This window comes from Aotus nancymaae, unplaced genomic scaffold (assembly GCF_030222135.1).
Source record: "Aotus nancymaae isolate 86718 unplaced genomic scaffold, 86718_ANA_hifiasm-v0.15.2.pri h1tg000020l, whole genome shotgun sequence".
Classification (NCBI taxonomy): Eukaryota; Metazoa; Chordata; class Mammalia; order Primates; family Aotidae; genus Aotus; species Aotus nancymaae.
Genome location: NW_026988432.1, coordinates 69,772,469 through 69,794,877, shown reverse-complemented (window position 1 = coordinate 69,794,877; position 22,409 = coordinate 69,772,469). Strand labels below are relative to the sequence as shown.

The 22,409-nt window shown below is 38.5% G+C and overlaps 1 protein-coding gene across 1 annotated transcript in view; it reads right to left on the bottom strand.

Moving 5' to 3' along the window:
• The window catches only part of CEP192 (centrosomal protein 192), a 135,941-nt gene that overhangs the window by 98,928 nt on the left and 14,604 nt on the right, over window positions 1–22,409 (bottom strand). Inside the window, exons 4-9 of the mRNA XM_012472511.3 lie at window positions 19,060–19,178; window positions 14,894–14,946; window positions 12,427–12,547; window positions 10,573–10,721; window positions 9,051–9,186; window positions 8,436–8,560 (exon numbers count right to left, since the gene is read on the bottom strand). Coding sequence (XP_012327934.2) covers window positions 8,436–8,560; window positions 9,051–9,186; window positions 10,573–10,721; window positions 12,427–12,547; window positions 14,894–14,946; window positions 19,060–19,178 — 703 coding nt within the window. The remainder of the gene's footprint in view (window positions 1–8,435; window positions 8,561–9,050; window positions 9,187–10,572; window positions 10,722–12,426; window positions 12,548–14,893; window positions 14,947–19,059; window positions 19,179–22,409) is intronic.

Here is a 22,409-nt window from a genome sequence, read left to right as displayed (position 1 = left end):
ATATCCGGGAAGCTCATAAAACACCAAACAAGATAAAGGCCTAATACACTACGGCTGTACTTGGAAAAAAATAAATAAAAGCCAAAACCAATACTACACCTAAGCATATCATTTTCAAACTACAGAAAATCAAAGATAAAGAAAAAAATCCTAAAGAAGCCAGCAAGGGAAAAAATAACCTTACATATAAAGAAACAAAGGGCGATATTTGACATCTTCTCAGAAACCATGAAAGCAAGAAAGAAGTGAAGTAAAATATTTTAGAGTTGAAAGAAAGAAACCAACAATCTCTAATTCTGTACCCTGAGAAATTATCCTTCAAACATGAAAGGGAAATACTTTCTCAGACAAGCAAAAATTGAAGGTATTTGTTGCCAGTAACCTGCCTTGTAAGACATTTTTTGAAAAGTTATTTTAAGAGAAGAAAAATATATAGGTCAGAATCTTATATCTACAAAGAAAGGAAAAGCATCAAACACAGAATAAGTAAAGGTAAAACAAAAGTTTTCTTTTTCTTTTTTTTTTGAGATGGAGTCTGTCACTCTGTCACCCAGGCTGGAGTGTAGTGGTGCAATCTCTGCTTACTGCAACCTCTGCCTCCTGTTTTCAAGTGCTTCTCCTCCATTAGCCTCCTGAGTAGCTGGGACTACAGGCACATGTCACCAAGCCCAGCTAATTTTTCGTGTTTTTAGTAGAGACGGGGTTTCACCATTTTGATCAGGCTGGTCTCGAACTTGTGATCCACCAGATTCGGCCTCCCAAAGTGCTAAGATTACAGGCCTGAACCACTGTGCGCGGGCGGCCTATTTTCCTTATTTTTAACTGGTCTAACAACACATTGTTCAGAAAAATAATGGCAACAATGTATTCAATGATGTATGCTTGTGTGTGTGTATATATGCATATATATATATATATATATATAGTGGGGGGTGTCTATATAGAGACACACACAGCTGCTTATGTGTACTTACATGTAAGTGAAATGAATGATAGCAATGATAACAAGGAATGGGAGAGAGGAATTAGGAATATTTTGTTATTATCAGGTACTCAAACTACCCATTAAATAGTGCAATGTTATCTGAAAGTGAGTATGAATTAACTGTAAATATATATTGCAAACTAGAGCAACCACTAAAAAAAAGTGAGACAAAAAGAATTATATCTGATATGTTAACAAAGAGGAAATGAAATCATATGAAATGCTGAATTAAGACCACAGAGAAGCCAGGCATGGTGGCTGGCACCTGTAATCCCAGCACTTTAGGAGGCCAAGGTGGAAGAATCACTTGAGGCCAGGAGTTCAAGACCAGACTGGGCAACGTAGCAAGATGCTATCTCTACAAAAAACTTAAAAGTTAGCCAGGTGTAGTGGCATGTGCCTGTTGCCCCAACTACTCAGAAGGCTGAGGCAAGAGGATCACTTGAGTCTAGCAGTTCAAGGCTGTAGTGAGCTATGATCCTGCCACTGTACTCCAGTCTGGGCAACAGAGAGAACCTGTCTCAAAATAATAATAATAATAATAATAATAAAATTCTTAAAATAAAACCACAAAGAGAAGAAAAAGACTGAAGAAAAAAAAGAACAACAAATAGAAAATAGTAACAAACATGGTAGACATTAACCCAACTATATTAATTAATCACTTTCAAAGTCAATGGTGGCTCACAGCTGTAATCCCAACACTTTGGGGAGCCAAGGTGGGTGATCACGAGGTCAGGAGATCGAGACCATCCTGGCCAACATGGTGAAACCCCATCTCTATTAAAAATACAAAAACTAGCTGGGCATGGTGACGTGTGCCTGTAATCCCAGCTACTTGGGAGGCTGAGAAAGAAGAATCACTTGAACCAGAGAGTTGGAGGTTGCAGTGAGCCGAGATCGTGCCACTACACTCCATCCTGGTGACAGAGCGAGACTCCATCTCAAAATAAACAAACAAACACACCAACTAAAAGAGATTTTCAGAGAAGAATAAAAAAACAAGACCCAAGTATATGATGTCTACAAGAAAACAACATGTAGTTAAAAGTAAATGGATGGGCCGTGCTCAGTGGTTCATGCCTGTAATCCCAGTACTTTGGGAGGCTGAGGCGGGCGGATCATGAGGTCAGGAGTTCAATCAACCTGACCAACATGGTGAAACCCTGTCTCTACTAAAAATACAAAAATTGGTTGGGCATGGTGGCACGCGCCTATAATCCCAGCCCCTCTGGAGGCTGAGGCAGAAGAATTGCTTGAACCTAGGAGGCAGAGGTTGCAGTGAGCAAAGATCATGCCATTGTACTCCTGCCCGAGCAACATAGTGAGACTCTGTCTCAAAAAAGAAAGCAAATGGATGGAGAAAGATATACCATTAAAATACTAATCAAAAGAAAGCAGGAATAGCTATATTACTTTCAGACAAAGCAGACTTCAAAGTAGGGAAAGTTATCAGAGATAAAGCAGGGTACTACATAATGATATAAAAGAATCAATTCTCTAGGAAGACATAAACATCCTTAATGTGTATACACCTTACAAGACAGCATCAAAATATGGGTGGTAAAAACCAATAGAACTACAAAGAGAAATAGATGAAGCCAGGCACAGAGGCTCACGCCTTTAATTCCAGCACTTTGGGAGGTGGAGGTGGGTGGATCACGAGGTCAGGAGTTCAAGACCAGCCTGGCCAAGATGCTGAAACCCCCGTCTCTACCAAAAAATACAAAAATTAGCCAGCCATGGTGGCACACACCTGTAATCCCAACTACTTGGGAGACTGAGAAGAACTGCTTGAACCTGGGAGGTGGAGGTTGAAGTGAACCAAGATAGTGCCACTGCACTGCAGCCTGGACAACAGAGCGACACTCCTTCTCAGAAAAAAAAAAGAGAAATAGATGAATCAACTATTGTAACTGGTGACCTCAATACTCCTCTATCAGAAATAGATCAAGCAAGAAGAAATTCAATAAAAACACAGTTTAACTCAACACTAACAATCAACTAGATATAATGAACATCTATGAAATACTTCACCCAAAACAGCAGAATACACATTCTTCTCATTAGAAAAAAAAAATGACACAATAAATACACAATTTGAGTAGGCCCATATCTGTAAAAGAAAGTAAGGCAATAACGAGTAACATCCCAAAATAGAATGTACCATGCCCAGAAAGGTTCAACGGTGAATTCCATCAAACATTGAAGGAAGACATTATACTAATCCTCTACAAGCTTTTTCAGAAAATAGCAGAGGGAATACTTACTAACCGATTCTATGAGGTCAGCATCATCCTAATACCAACACTAAAGACATTACAAAAAAATAAAACTACTGACCAGGCACAGTGGCTCACACCTGTAATCCCAGCACTTTGGGAGGCGGAGGCAGGCGGATCACCCGAGGTCAGGAGTTCCAGACCAGCCTGACCAACATGGAGAAACCCTGTCTCTACCAAAAATGCAAAATTAAGGCCAGGCACAGTGGCTCATGTCTGTAATCCCAGCACTTTGGGAGGCCAAAGCAGGCAGATCATAAAGTCAGGAGTTTGAAATGAGCCTGACCAACATGGTGAAACTCCGTCTCTACTAAAAACACAAAAAAAAGTTAGACGGGCCTGTGGTGCACTCCATGTCTGTAATACCAGCTACTCAGGAGACTGAGGCAGAAGAATCACTTGAATCCAGGAGGTGGAGATTGCAGTGAGCCAAAATCACACCACTGCACTCCAACCTGGGCGACAGATTGAGACTCTGTTTAAAAAAAAAAAAAAAAAAAAAAATTAGCCAGGCATGGTGGCGCATGCCTGTAATTCCAGCTACTCAGGAGACTGAGACAGGAGAATCATTCAAACCTGGGAAGCAGGGGTTGTGGTGAGCCAAGATCACATCATTGCACTCCAGTCTGGACAACAAGAGTGAAACTCCATCTCGAATAAATAAATAAATAAATAAAACTACTGACCAATACCTCCCACGAACAAAGATGTAAAACTCCTCAACAAAATGTTAGCAAATCAAATCAAATAACATATAAAAAACTTATACATCACAACCAAGGAGACCCTAGGTATGCAAGCCTGGTTCAACAATCAAAAATCTATTAATGTAATCTATCACATCAACAGACTACAAAAAAAAAAAAAAAAAATCACATGATCATATCAATAGATACAAAAACAAATCTGACAAAAATTGAACCCCCATTCATGATAAAAACTCCCAGTAAACTACAGAGAGAAACATTCTCAACTTGAAAAAAAAAAAACAAACCTATAGTTAACATCATACTTAATGGTAAGAAGCTAGAAGCCTTTCCACTAAGATCAGGAATAAAGCAAGGATGTCTCCTCTCAGCACTACTTTTCAACTTCATAATATAAGTCCTAGCTAATCTAATAGGACAAGAAAAGGAAATAAAATGTATACAGGTTGGGAAGAAATAAAAACCATCTTTGTTTGCAGATGACATGATCACCTATGCAGAAAATCCAAAAGAACTGACAAAAAAAAAAAAAAATTCCTGGACCTAATAAATGATTATAGAAAGATGACAGGATACACATTTATTATATAAAAGTTAACTGCTTTCCTCTACACCAGCAATGAACAAGTAGAATTTGAAATTGAAAACAATGCCATCTACATTAACACCCCCATATATGAAATAAGTTAGGTATAAATCTAACAAAATATATGTAACATCTATATAAAGGAAAACTACAAAACTCTGAGAAAGAAATAAAATTTAAAAAAACAAACATATTTAACGTTCATGGATAGGAAGACTCAACACTGTCAAAATGTCATTTCTTCCCAACTTCACCTATGTATTCAATTTAATACCAACCAAAACCCCAGCAAGTTCTTTCTGGATGCTAACAAACTGATTCTAAAGATTACAAAGGCTGGGCTTGGTGGCTCATGCCTGTAATCCCAGCACTTTGGGAGGCAGAGGCAGGTGGATCATTTGAAATAATCAGAAGTTCGAGACCAGCGTGGCCAACAATGGTGAGAAAAATCTAGAGGGTACAAGATCAACACACAAAAATCAGGTGTTTCTGAACACCAGCGATAAACAATCCAAAATGTAAATTAAGAAAACAATTCTATTTACAACAGCATCTAAAAACTACAGTACTTGGTAATAAATCTAATCAAGGAGGTGAAAGACATACTGAAAACTACAAAACACTGTTGAAAGACCTAAAGACCTAAACAAATGGAGAGATATCCTGCGGTTCATGAAGCTGAAGACTTATCATTGTTAAGATATCAATACTACCCAACGTGACCTGTAGATTCAACAAAATCCCTCTCAAAATTTCAAGAAACTTTTCTAAAGAAATGAAAAAACTGATCCTTAAATTCATATGGAATTGCAAAGGGCCTCAGCCAAAACAATCTTGAAAAAGAATTAAGTTGGAGGACTAACACTGCCCAATGTACTACAAAGATATAGTAATTAGAGATGTGTGGCACTGTCAAAAAGACAGACAAATAGACCAATAGGGTAGAATAGCGAACACAGCAATAAACCCTCACATACATGGTAAATTGATTTCTGACAAAAGTGCCAAGACCATTCAATGAAGAAAGAACAGCCTTTCTAACAAATGGTGCTGAGAAAATTTAACACTCACATGCAAAAGAATAATGTTAGTGAGACCCTCATCAAACACCATATATAAAAACAAACTCAAAACGAATCAACAATCTTTTCTCTCCCCTTTTTTCTTTCTCTTTCACAAAGTCATAGAACAACAACAATCTAAACGTAAGAGCTAACTCTATAAAACTCTTAGACGAAAACAGGAAAATCTTCATGACATTGAATTTGACAACAATTTCATTGATACGGCAACAAAAGCACAGGTAGCAACACAAAAAATAGATCACACTACATTGTAATTTAAAATTTTTGGACATGAAAGGACAATGTCAAGAAAGTAAAAGACAACCTACAGAATGTGAGAAAACTTTACAATTGATACATCTGGTAAGGAATTAATATCCAGAAAATATAAAGAACTCTACAATTCAACAACAACAACAACAAAACAACTCAATTAAAAAGTGGGCAAAGGCCTTAAATGAACATTTCCTCAAGGAAGACACACAACAGCCAATAAGCACATGAAAAGATGTTCAACATCACTAGTGATCAGGGAAATGCAAATCAAAACCACAATGAGATACTACTTCATACTCATTAGGTTAGCTATAATTTAAAAAGGGAAAGCCGGGCGAGGTGGCTCACGCCTGTAATCCCAGCACTTTGGGAGGCCAAAGCGGATCACCAGAGGTTGGGAGTTCGAGACCAGCCTGACCAAAATAGTGAAAGCCTGTCTACTAAAAATACAAAAATGTAGCCGGACATGATGATGCATGCCTGTAATCCCAGCTACTTGGGAGGCTGAGGCAGGAGAATCACTTGAACCCGGGAGGTGGAGGTTGCAGTGAGCCAAGATCATGCCATTGCACTCCAGCCTGGGCAACAAGAGCGATACTCCATCTCAAGAAAAAAAAAAAGGAAAAAAATAGTGTTAACTACGATGTGGAAAAATGGAAATCCTAGTGTTTCGCTGGTGGATGTAAACTAGTGCAGTTGCCATGAAAAACAGTAGTATGGCAGTTCCTCAAAACACTAAACAGAATTACCATATGACTCAGCAATTTCACTCCTACATATATATCCAAACAAACTGAAAGCAAGGACTCAAACAGGTATCTGTATACCAATGTTCACAGCAGCATTATACTCAAAAGTCAAAAGACAGAAACACCCAAGTGTTCACTGAAGGATGAGAGGATAAATAAAATGTGGTACATATAACAGAATATTATTCAGCCATAAGAAAGAATGAAATGTTGATATATGCTACGACATGAATAGACCTTGAACACATCATGCTTAATAAAATAAGGCAAACACAGAAGGCCAAATATTGTATAATTCCACTTATATTAGGTTACCCAGAGTAGGCAAATTCATAGAGACAGGAAGTGAAATGGTAGTTACCATGAGTTGGAAGGCGAGAGGGAATTGAGGTTTGTTGTTTAATGGGTAAAGTTTCAGTTTTACAAGATGAAGAGTCCTGAAGACTGGCTGCACAACGTAAATGTACTTAACATTATTGGGCTGTACACTTAAAAATAATTAAGATAATAGCCAGGCACAGTGGCTCACGTCTGTAATCTCAGCACTTTGGGAAGCCAACGTGGGCAGATCACTTGAGGCGAGGAGTTTGAGATCAGCCTGGCCAACATGGTGAAACCCTGTCTCTACCAAAAATACAAAAATTAACTGGGTGGTAATGCAGTAATGTGCGCCTGTAATCCCAGCTACTCGGGAGGCTGAGGCAGGAGAATCACTTGAACCCAGGAGGCAGAAGATGCAGTGAGCTGAGATAGTGCCATTGCACTACAGCCTGGGTGACAGAATGAGACTCCATCTCAAAAAAAAAAAAAAGTAAATTTTATGTTATATGTATTTTACAAGTTAAAATTTAAATTAAAAATCTATTTAACATGTGGCTGGGCATGGTGGTTCACACCTGTAATCCCAGTACTTTGGGAGGCCAAGGTAGGCGGATCATGAGGTCAGGAGTTCAAGGCCAGCCTGGCCAACATGGTGAAACCCTGTCTCTACTAAAGATACAAAAAATTAGCCAGGTGTGGTGGCAAATCCCTGTAATCCCAGTTACTTGGGAGGCTGAGGCAGGACAATTGCTTTAGCCTGGGAGGTGGAAGTTGCAGTGAGCCACGATCATGCCACTAAACTCCAGGCTGGGTGACAGGGCAAGACACCATCTCAAAAAAAAAAAAAAGAAAAAAGAAAAAAAAAAAAAATATATATATATATACACACACACACACACACACACATATTTAACATGTACAAAACAGAGATACAAAGAATAAAGCAAAAAAGCAAGCATTATTTTAATCAATACTGGACAAGGTCTTAAGCGAGAAAAAATTAACCTACATGCAAAATTCAAGTCATACTTTATACAACTATAATAACATTACTAAAAAAGGGCATAATGAATAGGTAAGAGTCAGAAATGACTACCAAGTTTTAGGTACAGGAGAAATGGGGTACTACTAACAAACAAAAGCTGAAACAATGAAAAATATGTTTGAGCAAGGTAAAAGATCCACTTGCTTTTTCGTTTAATGACTGGACATGGGGCTAAAGAACTTTCCAAATGACTAATCTAAATGCAAGTCATTAAATATTTAAATGCAAGAAAATGTATACAATTGTATGAAAGATACTTACAAACATACAAAAACATTATCAATAGTGATTTTTATACTTTTTCTATATTTTTAGAAAGTCAACAGTAATTGTTTATTTGAAAAGGATTGATACCATACAAACACAAAACACCCCTTATTCCTTTTTTCATAGGAAATCTAAGGAAAATGCATAACTTACGCTGCTAAGATCTGGAACAATATTGTTCAAATTTTCCATTTCTTTCTCAGTTCTCCAAGTATCACAGGAAAATGGTAACATACCAACTGTGTGCTTTCTACTACCTCCAGTACCTACAGAATTACCTGAAAAATAAAGAAAAATTTTAAGAGAGCCACATCAAATCTGAATGATCTAACATAACTGCTTCTTGCTAGTGAAATTATTTTATGTAAACCTAATACTTAGCATTCCTATGACAAATTTAGCCATTTTCACAGAGAGAAAATAAGCAACAGTAAGAGGCAATAATATACATGATAAACTGCTACCATACAGAAAGAATTCATATTTAATTATTGATGTCTGGATAGAATATCATCATTCATGATATTCAATCCAAGAAATACATACTGCGGTATTTCTAGAAACACTAATTTACTCAGATATTATTAAAAGCTCTTTTGAAAAGTTTTAGACTGTCAAAATACTGGATGGACTAGAAGGGTTAATATATGTTAAATCATACCAGATAAATGATTTATTTTATTTATTTATTTATTTATTTTTTGTTTTAAAAAAAGGTAAAGTCAAAACTAGAACTTAACAACAAAAGAATCGTATTTCTATACTTACTAGCCCCAGGTAGACAAATAATTTGGCCTTCCTGAGACTCTTTGTAAGTTGTTTCAGATGAGTGTGAGCCACAGGAAATCAGAGAGCTGTTATTTTCTGATCGAAACTTGCAGTTTAAGCTACTGTTTTCCTTTGCCTGTTGAAAGAATATCTTAGCTGTATTACTCTTTTAAATTAAAATGAAATAATTTGAGGGAGAAATGTGGATTTACTGAAGGATGCCAGATAATAAATGTAGAAGTAATTAGAAAAATTGCCACTGTCACCATGAAAGTAATCAATGTTTGCAAGAGGCTTCAGCAAGGATACTGAAATCAGGTAGTGGAGAGTTGTCAGAGAGTAAGATGTTCAATGGGCTCTGATTTCTCATCCCACAGATGATTTATTAATAACAAAGGAGAAAAGTTACCTTCACAAGGAGACAACTAGCTGACATCACCTTAGCCAAAATTATCAAACACAGTATCACCAATCATGGGAGAGACAAACATCTCCCAGTGTGAGGCCAAGAGAAGTACACCACACTGCTTATGTTTACTATGAATCCACTCATGAGAAAACTGTTTAATGTATTCTTGCCAAAATGTTTAATCTAATCTATTCAGGAAGGAAAAAAAAACAGATTATGACTGATTGAGAGTTCGTGTTTTAGTTTGTGCTTACTGAGCTGGGTGTTACAGCATTGAACATCCCTGCAGTGGTCTCCCTCCTTCCCTCTGTCCTCCCTCCTTCCTCCCTTTCTTCCTTTTACTTCTCCTGCGATAGTCTTATCTATACTTTTTTGAAAGAGGTAACCATTTGCCACACCGTTTTCTTAAGAGTCTGCTCTCTTCTCATTGATTTGTGAAGAAAAAAAAAAAACAGATTATGGTTATTTTTCCCTCCTGACTAGATTACGGTACACTCTACAAAACAAAGGGCCTAGATTTTACAAAATAAATCACCTCATGAAAGAACTACTCCAAATTAAAAGGGAATAAAGAGTCAGGACAACCAAAGGCAAGGTTAATCTTTGATTAAATTGTAGATAACAAAATAGTAAGAATAAAGGACATTCTGGGGACAACTGGGTAAATGTGAATATTGACTGCATAGTAATTTAAATTATTATATCAAAGTTAGATAACAGAATTGTGCTTATGTAGGAAAATATCCTTATGTACAAAAGATAAATGCTGAAGTATTCAAGTGAAATGTCATACTGTCCGAGACTTACTTTCAAATGATTCAGAGAAGAAAGTATTTACGGAGAGAAAAGGAAAATGCAAAAGTGGCAAACTTTAGCAATTGGTTAACTGCAGGAAGAGGGTGTAGATGTCCATTGTGTTATTCCTTTAATTTTCTGTAGGTGAGGGAAAGATAGCAAGAAGGAAGAAAGGGTAGGCATTTCTTATCAATTCATACATGGGAAACACAGAGTCTAAAGAAAACCAAAAGCTTACATTTCATGTGAACATCCAATAAGACCAATAGTAATTTTCTAATGTCAAATCTCTGAAAAATCATCAAGACTGGAACATACCTGACTAAGATCACTTGTAGGTAACTTAAAATGTTTTTCTGGAGTTTCTGGTCCTTCTAGATCTTCATACATCATTCCTGGAATTGCCAGTTGCTCAAAATAAGCCTCCAAATGGTCATCATAAAACATTTCATCATCAATATCATCATCTATTGACAAATTAGGGAAAAAAACAGAACATGCCTTAAAGTAGTGACTAAGCAATAATTTCTAATTAAAAAGGCTAAGACATAAATGAGTCTAAGATTGTTTTTTTATTTGACATGAGATAACTTAAAACTTCAGTCAACTATAAATCATTATGAAAATTTTAATACAAGGTAAATATTTAACCTCTATGAGAAGACAGGACAGAAACAGATCCTGGCATGTTATCGAAAGTTAGGATACAATAAATGTGGCATCACAGATCAGTGAGAAGAGAGCAGACTCTTCAGAAAATAGTGTGGCAAATGGTTACCTCTATCAAAAAAGTATAGATAAGACTATCGCAGGAGAAGTAAAAGGAAGAAAGGGAGGAAGGAGGGAGGACAGAGGAAAGGAGGGAGACCACTGCAGGGATGTTCAATGCTGTAACACCCAGCTCAGTAAGCACAAACTAAAACATGAACTCTCAATCAGTCGTGGTCTTCTAAGCTGGCAATACCATTTTAAAGGTCAACTTTGCAATCAACATTAAGAGTCTCAATGACACTCATCACCTTTGACCTAGCAATCTTGTCTCCAAGAATCTAGCATACTAAAGCAATCAAAGATTGTATATATTCAGGTCAATACCACAATTCGAAAATCCAAGAGTGAAAACTCCTTTGGCAGCAAAACCTGCTCTCAATGGATGTGATGCACACTCAGCTCATCAGACTTGCCTTCAAAGCCATGCATGATGTGGCCCCAGTCTACTTTTTTGGGCTTACTTACCAATGTGGCCTCCTATAGGTCCTGTGAACTTGCCATGCAAAACCCCTGGCTGTTCCCCAAACACAACCCACATGCCTCACAGCTGTGCCTTTGCTGACATTGTTCCTGCTTCCTGACATGTCCTCCTCCTCCCATATCTAAGGCCTGGCACAGGTTCCATCCTTTTTCTAGAATACTTCAGTACCTACCTCAATCAGAGTTAATTCCTCACTCCCTAGAATCCAGGCACATTCGGGGTCCTGTTGGGTTTATGCAACCCAATCTGACATTTGGTTCTGCATCTCCTCTCCACACCTAAGATGTCGGAGAGCAGAGGCCAAATATTTCATGGTTCCAGCCGGGCACAGTGGCTCATGCCTGTAATCCCAGCACTTTGGGAGGCTGAGGTGGGCAGATCACTTTAAGTCAGGAGTTCCAGACCAGCCTGGCCAACATAGTGAAACCCTATCTCTACCAAAAATACAATTAGCCAGCTGTGGTGGTGCATGCCTGTAATCCCAGCTACTGAGGAGGTTAAGGCAAAAGAATCACTTGAACCCAGGAGCAGAGGTTGCAGTGAGCCAAGATTGTGCCACTGCACTCCAGCCCAGGTGACAGAGCGAGATCCCATCTCAACCAAAAAATAAATAAATAAATTTCATGGTTCTCCCAATTTCTAAACACAGTGCTGTATACTGAATGGCACCTCCAGGTGACTACTTTGTACCCTAACAATGTTAAACTGAGGGATGAGTATAATATCAGGACAGATATACAGAAATAAATTCTTGAATTCCATCACTTAATAGAAGTGGCCATTTGAGTGCTGGCAGGTAGGAAGAAAAGGGAAGGAACAAAGAAAATCCTAAAAATTTGGCATCATAACCACTGCAACAAAGAAGAATAAAGTGGAGTGGCAAGGTGAAGACCAGGGAAATGCAGGTTACTCTGTCGTACCAGAAGAATCTTCCAAGCTTGTCGGTAGCATAAGTTTCTCATTTTCTAATAAGCTAGTGTGGCTTAGGTCACTATTTAGAGTCTTGTCTTCAAAATATTTTCCAGCGTCAAGCACAGTAATCTGTAAGAAACAAAATGGCAAGTAAGAGAAGCACACACTCACTCAGGGCTCTGAAGAATACAGTACAAGGCCACAAGAAGGACCAAGTATGTTCTCAACCTCCAATGTGTTTAGTATCTGTAAATCACAGCTTAGGCACTGAAGGGCTAGTAATTGTACATGTATTAATAACATTCCTTCCCCCCATGCCACCTCCCTCACCTGACCTACCAACAGGACATCCTTAAAACTTAAGGCTTCTCTCAAACTGTGTGCACATGCTTAGAGAGACTCATAATATATTAAGTACACAAATATAACTGAACTTGAGCAACACAAGGCTTACAAAAAAGTGAAGATAACAGCAAACCTGGATCCAGCCGCCTGTATCTAAGGAATTCTTTGCACCATTACATTGGAATAATCAATTTCTCTGCTCCTCAACCAGGAAAGAACATGTAACTCTAAAGGGCATGCAGCCATTTACTAAGGATACTCAAGGTCCAGAATGAAAATGTAACATTTCCCTCTAAGTGTGATTATATTTCATTATATATTACATATATATAAATAATACCAGTATAGGAAGTATATTGCAAAATGCACACTAATTTTTAAGACAGAAATATGGACTCTCAATCCAATTTTACATTTAGAGAGGACAGTGCTAAGCTATTCTCAAAAATATCTAACCACCGGGGCACCAAGGACTACTATAATCTACTGTTATTTAAAATAGATGATCACTTAGAATATGGCAAATGTTAACAGTTGTGCAATACAAGTTCTGTGCTTTGAAAAGTCTTTATAACAGAGAATTGGGAAAAAATCTATATGGGAAAGAACAGTATGTAAAATGTCCCTGTTTTTTTGGTCATGTTGGCTACTGAGAATGCCATGTATTCTGTCACGCCTGGTCCCTGGAAAATGTCTCCATTCTGATAAAGTGGCACAGTTCCACAGATGAGATAAGACCTACACGTAGTAACAGCTCCCTTCTGTCTGTTTTCTAACACATTTATTTTTCCCTATGCTCATTTCTTCCCTTTTTAATCAAGCAACTCAGGTTTCTATACTTTGCTGCTTTCCAGTTTTACTGTCCCTTATATTATTATTAATTTCAAAAATTAATTGAATTAATTTCAACTTCACTACATCTGAACTTCCTCTAAAAAGCATCTCTCACACTTGAAACTTATTGGGGGTCACATACAGGGTGAGTGCATAGGGGAGGGTCAACAAACATTTTGTGGGAGGGCCAAATAATAAATACTTCACGCTTTATGAGCTGTACAATCTCTGTCACAACTTCTCAACTTCACTGTTGTAGCACAAATAACAGCCATAAACAAAACACACACACAAATGGGCATGACTGTATTCCAATGAAACTTTGCAAAAACAGGCAGCAGACTGGATGTAGGCCTTAAGCTATGGTTTGCCAATCACTGGCACAGGGAAGTAACTTTTACTTTAGACCCTTTTGCAATCATTCTATAAAAATAATATTTACAACTCTCAGTAAAATAAACAAAAAGTATCTCCTTTTTATAAGTTTGAACAGTATTTAGTTTATATTTTATAAATAAGTCTCATATATTCATGACTGCGTGCCTGAAATCCAGGTTTGGTGGTAATGTTGGGCATAAACTATCTTCTCAGCATCTTTCCTTTGAAGAGCCCATCCTTTATACTTCACATGGTTCAGTGGGGTTGTCACTTGCATTCCTCTATCTGTGCATGTATACACACTCATACACAAGCACACACACAGAAGTAGACATTAGATCCAGGTTCATCCCAACCCACCCCTTTGCACAGTGGTTTGCACAGTGATTTGCAAATGAGCCAAGTGAGCTCATTAGACCTATCTTTTTTTCTCTTCTTTTCTGATCACAAGTGTTAAGAGTATAGGGTTGTATTGCCAACAAATGAAGACAGCTTGCCTATCATTTAACAAATTATTAAGTGACAACTAAGGACCGAGAACCATTCCATCATTCCAGACACTCAGGCACTCAGGATACAATGAAACACACACACACACACACACACACACACACACACACACACACACCCTAACCCTCATGAAGCTAACACTCTACATGAAGCCCGTAGAATAAAGCAGAGCAAACAGATGGACTCAGCTCTGACATCACCAAGCCCAAGAATACAGTACCAGGCATCAGCACTACTCCTGAACTTTCTAATTACTTGAGAGAAACTCCCATTTTTATTGAAGCTGGATAAGTTAGAGTTCTACTATAAAAAAGTAGATGACATCTAACTAATATTAACACTTATATATGTGAAATATAAACTTTTACTCCTCTATAATACTCCAGAAAATAACATATAAAAGATTACCTTGGGTTCCTTATTATTCATCCATGACTGTAAATGAAAATCAGTAGGTGAGTCTGTATAAGAAAACAAAAACAAACTGAGAGACCAGGTTATTTGATCAACTATATATCCAACGATACCTAAAAATAGCAAGAAATATCTTTCTCTTGAAATAGAATAGCAGCACTTTTAAATGACGTATACGAATCCATCATAGGTCAGTTAAATGTTTTTAAATGTTAGGGTGGGGACTCATAAAAAAATTGTACCAAAGAACTTGAATATGGGTTTAATCAAGACTTTACAGCTAACTTTTGCTTTGTAAGAGATGTGGAGAGAGAAACAAGAGAAATGGCACCTTGAGTAAATAAAGGGACAAATCTAAATAGTGGGACAAACTACAGTGTGACTGACCTACAGTATTTCAACAAGGCACTGACACAGGAGACGCAACAAAGGTACTACAGCATAACAAAACCTCTCTCAGACCCTCATACACACAAATCACTATGAACAGCTGTACTAGATGATAAAAGTTTGTTAGCTGTGTTAATAGCACTGTGGTTATGTAAGAAAATGTCCACACTTTTGAAGATGCATATTGAAATATGCACAAATGGCACGTGAAATTTTAAAATATCAGAAAAATAGTAGTAAAAAGGAGAGATGATGCAAGTATGACAAAATCTTATACCAATGGGATAGGTACATGGGAAGTTTTTTTAAATTGATACATACAATTCATGTATCATTAATTCACTCTTTTAAAGCATACAATTCAGCAGATTTTAGTATGCTCATAAGGTTGTACAGCCATCACCGCTATTTTCATTATTCCAAAGTGAAACACTATATCTATTAGCAATCACTCCCTATTTCCACCACCTTCCAGCCTCTGACAATCAATAATTTGCTTTGTCATCTGCGATTCTGTATCTATAGATTTCCCAATGGATACAAAACCATACATTTTGTGGCCTTCTGTGTATTTCTTCTTTCACTTGGCATAATGTTTTCAAGGCTCACCTGTATTAAAGCACATAACAGTACTTTGTTCCTTTTTGTGGATGAGTAATACTCCACTCATGTGGCCATACTATATTTTCTTTGTCCATTCATCAGTTGATTAATATTTGAGTTGTTTCCACTTTTTGGCTGTTGTGAGTAATGCTGCTATGAACATTCATGCGCAAGTTTTTCTTTGAGGTCAGGAGCAGTGGCTCAAGCCTATAATCCCAGCACTTTGGGAGGCTGAGGCAGGTGGATCACTTGAGGTCAGGAGTTCAAGACCAGCCTAGCCAAAATGGCTAAACCCCGTCTCTACTAAATATACAAAAATTAGCTGGGTGTAGTGGTGCATGCCTGTAATCGGAGGCAGGAGAATCACTTGATCTCAGGAGACAGAGATCACGCCACGCACTCCAGCCCGGGAGACAAAGCAAGACTCTGCCTCAAAAAAAAAAAAAAGTTTTTGCGTAGACATACGGTTTCCTTTCTCTTGGGTATATACCTAGGGGTGCAAATGCTGAGTCACATGGCAACACGATGTTTAATGTTTTGAGGAACTGTCAAACTGCTTTCCAAAGTAGCTGTACCACTTCACATTTCTACCAATAATGTATGAGGGTTTCAGTCCCTCCATATCCTCACCAAAATGTTATTTTCCATTTTTTTAATTATAGTTAGCCAAGTGGGTGTAAAGCAGTATCTCACTATGGTTTTGTATTTTTTTGTTTGTTTGTTTCTCCTTTCTGTTTTTTGAGAGACAGTCTTGGTTCGTAACCCAGGCTAGAACACAGTGCACAATATTGGCTCACTGCAACCTCAACCTCCTGGGTTCAAGCAATTCTCTAGCCTCAGCCTCCTGAGTAGCTGGGACTACAGGTGCCCACCACCAAGCCTGGCTAATTTTTGTATTTTTGTAGAAGTGGGGTTTCATCATGTTGGCCAGGCTGGTCTCAAACTCCAGACCTCAAATGATCCACTCACCTTGGCTTTCCAAAGTGCTGGGATTACAGGCATGAGCCATTGCACCCGGCCTCACTGTGGTTTTGAATTACATTTCCTGGATGTCTAATGATATTGAGTATATTTTCATGTGTTTACTGGCCATTTGCACAACTTCTATAGAGAAATGTCTATTCAAATCCTTTGCCCATTTGTCTTTTTAATGTTGAGTTGTAAGAGTTCTTTATATATTTTGAATACTAGTCCCTTTCCACATACATGATTTGCACATATTTTCTCCCATTTTTTTTTGGTTACTCTTTTCCCTTTCTTGATAGTGTCTTTTGAAGCATAAAAGTTTTCAATTCTCAAGTCCAATTCATCTATTTTTTTCTTTTATTGCTTGTTTGAGTGATAGTATCACTATCTTCTTTCATATATGTAACATTTTTCATCAAGGGAAACACAAACATCCCTTAAAATTTTTCTAACATATAATGTGTACTCGTTCGTCAATCTTACAACATATAATCAGGCAAGGTCTTTTGAGTACTCAACTACAGTTTGGAGTTGCAAAATACCACTGCTATATAGGCGCGCAGAATGCAATTCTCAATTTCCAGTTTTGGTTTCTTTGTTGAAAGAAAATGAATGTAGAGTACTTAAGACAAATCAACAGCAGAAGCCTATAATTTTTTTAAACAACTTTCCCCACATTTTTATTTGTTTATTTAGGTCTGGGTCTGTCTCCCAGGCTAGAGTGCAGTGTCATGATCACCTTGACCACCTAGGCTTAAGCAATCCCACCTCAGCCTCCCAAGTAGCTAGGACTTAAGGTACACAGCACTACACCCTGCTGATTTTTGTAGAGACAGAGTTTCACCTTGTTGCCCAAGTTGATCTTGAACTCCTGGGCTCAAGCCATCCACCCACCTCAGCCTCCCAAAGGGGTGGATTTGCAGGCATAAGCCACTGAGCCTGACCTGCCATATTTTTGTAGTTTCTTCTCCACATCTAATTTCAGAGTAATTTTTCTTTTTGAGACAGAGTCTCACATTGTCACCCAGGCTGGAGTACACTGGCACGATCCTGGCTCACTGCAACTTCTGCCTCTCAGGTTCAAGTGATTCTCCTGTCTCAGTCTCCCAAGTAGCTGGGATTACAGGCAGCTGCTACTATGCCTGGTTAATTTTTGTATTTTTAGGAGAGACAGGGTTTCGCCAGGTTGGCCAGGTTGGTCTTGAACTTCTGATCTCAGGTGATGCTCCTGCCTCGTCCTCCCAAAGTGCTGGGATTACAGGCATGAGGCACCGCACCTGGCCCAAAAGCAATTTTTCAAATGACTTACCCTTGAGTATTTCCAATGCATTCAACCTCATTTTCTTAGAAACAATAATTTATTTTACAACTTAAAAGTCACCGGTTTTATAAAAATAAGCTTAGGAACAAAATTGACTCTCGATAAGAATATAAACTAATTTGTGGGAGAAAAGTGGAAGATGCACTAAAAGTGGTCTTGTCTTGAATGTAAAGTATGCTGTGATCATCTGACAGCATGGTTTCCAAAGTGAAAATAATTTCGGCTTAAATCAGTTAACAAGGTTAAGAGGAGACCTTTTCCTATAAAAGTACTGTAAATATGACACTAATAGGTACGATGCAAACCAAAGCATTTTCAGTTTACCATATGATAGTACAAGATGAATACATCCAACCCAAGAGTGACGATGCACGCATCAAATCCCAGCTACACAAGAGGCTGAGGCGAAAGAACTGCTTGAGCCCAGGAGTTCATGACCAGCCTGGGCAACATAGCTAGAACCCATCTAAAAATTAAGAGGGAAAAAAAAAGGGCCAGGCACAGTGAGTGGCTCATGCCCATAATCCCAGCATTCTGGCAGGCCAAGGCAGAGCAGATGACCTAAGCCCAGGAGTTCAAGCCCACCTTGGGCAACATGGCAAAACCCTGTCTCTACTAAAAACACAAAAAATTAGCCTGGTGTGGTGGTGTGTGCCCATAGACCCAGCTGCTCAGGAGGCTGAGATGGGAAGATAGGTTGAACAGCCCAGGAAGTTGAGGCTGCAGTGAGTTGTGATCACACCACTGGACTCCAGCCTTGGCAACAGGAGTAGACCCTGCCTCAAAAACACAAAATAAAACAAAACAAAATTCAAAATGAGGAAATGAAAAAGGAAGTTACAATATATGCATTAAGAAATAATTTCAAATAGTTCAGTACCTTGTGCTTGTTCCAATGGTGATGCCCTGTCGAAGAAATCTTGGCCCTGCAAAGATTCTGTAGCTCCACCTGGCTCCTCTTCTGGTCCTACTGTCTCCATTTGGAAAGCTGACTGTTTCCTGAAAGCATTTGACAAATGTTGACTTTCCACATAGCTCTTTTTCCTAGAGATATAACTTTTTTATTAAGAAATAGAAAAATGTTAAAATGTTACCTTGGGTAAATCTACAAAATATCTATTAATCAGTTATGTATTTCACCTCTCAAAAAGAAGAAATGGAAGCAATAAAAAAAAAAATCTGAGTCTAGCCAGAAACTACAACTGCTAACACTACACGGTATTCTGGGGACTGAATCAACCTTTCGGGTCCAGTGATACACAGTATACCAAAATCAAAGAGTATGTCATACTGCTACTCTTCCTCTCAAGCAATAAAAAGTGTTTTTTCTTCTTTCCAAAATAAGTATCCTTGAAACGACCAGTCTACAGGACTCAGCTTTCTAAAATCTATACAGACTTAAAGGATATTGGCATATTTGCCAAAATAGCCAAATCTCTGAATTAATAAAGGTTTCGATTGTTTTTATCTTTATCCCTAGTCTTAGTCCTTGTCCTTATCTTTCTATCTCTGCTGTTTTCTGTGTGGATTTAAGTATTCTTCTTACAGGCAATTTCCCTCCTACCCTACTGCAAAAGCTCTTGGGTCTAGAGCAGATCACCACAGAAAGAGGAAGAGTGGGAATGGAACTTCAGGAAAAAGCCTCTAAATGCAACAAATTCATTACATGACAAACTGACAGAGCCAGACTCAAATTTGGCCAGGATGGATTTTTTTTTTTTTTTTTTTGAGATGGAGTCTCACTCTGTCACTAGGCTGGAGTGCAATGGCAAGATCTCGGCTCACTGCAACCTCCACCTCCCAAGTTCAAGCAATTCTCCTGCCTCAGCCTCCTGAGTAGCTGGGATTATAGGCACGCACCATGACGCCCAGCTAATTTTTGTATTTTCAGTAGAGATGGGGTTTCACCATCTTGGCCAGGCTGGTCTTGAACTCCTGACCTCATGATCCACACGCCTCAGTCTCCCTAAGTGCTAGGGTTACAGGTGTGAGCCACCCTACCCAGTCAAGGATGGATTTTTTCAAAAAGTTCTTCCATATTTCTCAAATCCCAATCTTTCATGCCTGAGGCAACCCTCCAACCCTAACTACAATTTATTTCCCAGTTTCTCCATCTCTTTACTGAGGCTGGAGTACATAAAAAGCCACCAGCTTAAGCCAAGGGAAAATTTCACCAAGTACACAAAAGGAAAAGCATAGGTAGAAAGACATAGAAAGGCATAGTTATAAAGTCAAGGGATAGCAAAGACAGAAAGGAGCAAGATGGTGATAGGAAATAAATTAAGTCAGTACAGTTAGGTCAATTTCCATATTTTAAAGCCTCCCCTAAGAAAAGTACATAGTATGATCACAAGAACTTTAGAATGACAGGGACAGTTGAGAGCAGGGCACTCTACATTCACCACCAGCCCTCTAAAAAAGTTACTTCCTCAAAACTACAGCTATCTATATTTTTATTAGTTCACAAAAACTTTGCAAACTAAGTCCTAAGTTTCAAGTTAAAGAGGCAAGAGCAACTTCCAACAGTCCAATAAAATGACAGTAAGGAAATCTATAAAAGTGAAGAAATCTGGGTAAGAACTACCAGTCCTAACCCACGCTTACCCCAGATTCTGGAATCTGAAAAGCAGATGGGGTGTGCAAGGGGAAAGAAAGCCACAATCCAAGAACAGAAGGGCCCGGAAGCAGAAAAAGAAACAAATCTGTCAGGAAGAACCACGAAAATGTTCCAAGACTACAGTCAGAAAGAGGGCAGGAGAGAGTCGGGGAGGGTAGGAGACAGGGAGACTGAAAGCCTAGCAGGCAGCATGACAGGAGTACACCCTTCTTCCTCACCACAAAGACAACAGCCACACACACAACAGTGAACACCTGGGAAGGGGGAGGGAAGGGCTTGCCTGCAGACAAGGTACAGAAAATGCCTATGGAGAATGAAGCAACGGCAATAACAGTGGCCCAGAACAAAGCGTTAAACATCTGGCATAAAATTTAAGACTCCAACCTGCGCACTCGAAAGTAAACTCAGCCAGGAACGACATCCCTCTTGTGTGGAAGCCAAAGAGAAATGAAAGCGACATACACAAGGGTATGTAGCTAAGGGTGCCTACACTAGGCAGCCTAGAAGACAGCCACAAATCAGACACAAGAAAAAAAGGAGCAGCTCGAGAAGACAAAAATAAAAATGAACAAACTATACAAACAGCCCTGGAGAAAAGGAACAGTTTACAGAACTTTCAAAATTTCTCATTAAAATCTTCAGAAATATCCATGTAGCTGTTACAGTCAACTCTCATTATACATGGGGGATTGGTTTCAGGACCCCCACATCTATCAAAATATGCAATATTCAAGTCCCACAGTCAGCACTGACTACACTCAGGTTTCATATCCACAAATATTGAATTTTCTATCCACGTTTGGTTGAAAAAAATCTGCTTATAAGTGGACCCATACCATTCAAACTCAGGTTGTTCAAGGGTCAAGTGTACATCCACAAAAAAGGCCCATTAAGAAAAAGTCAAAAAAAGAGTTCTTATTATTTAAATGATGATTGCCAAATGATTTAATGAGCAGGGAAAAAACTTATCTAGAACAATGTTTTTTTGTACTAACCAGAAAAAAAAGGAAAAATATAAAACAACCCAGACAGGCCGGTCACAGTGGTTCACGCCTGTGATCCCAGCACTTTGGGAAGCCGAAGCAGGTGGATCACAAAGTCAAGAGATGAAGACCATCCTGGCCAACATGGTGAAACCCCGTCTCTATTAAAAATACAAAAAAATTAGCTGGGCGTGGTGGCGCGCGCCTGTAGTCCCAGCTACTTGGGAGGTTGAGGCAGGAGAACTGCTTGAACCCAGGAGGCAGAGGTTGCAGTGAGCCGAGGTCACGCCACTGCACTCCAACCTGGCACCTGGTGAAGGAGTGAGATTCTGTCTCAAAAAAAAACCCAGACAATCCAAAATAGTAGTTCTGGAAAGACAAAAGGAAAAAATAGAAAAAAAATGCTAAGGAAATCATAATTATCTAGAATTAATCTCCAGATCAATGCCAATTGATTTAGAAAATCGAGGAAAATAGCCCCACCCACAAGGGACTCAAAGGGGATTCTAAAACTTCCAGACAGAAAACATAGTTCAGATAAAAAAAAAAAGAGCATCAAGATTACATCAGACTTCACATACAATGTTGCAATGTCTTCAAAATTGTGTGAAAATTTATTTTCATCCTAAA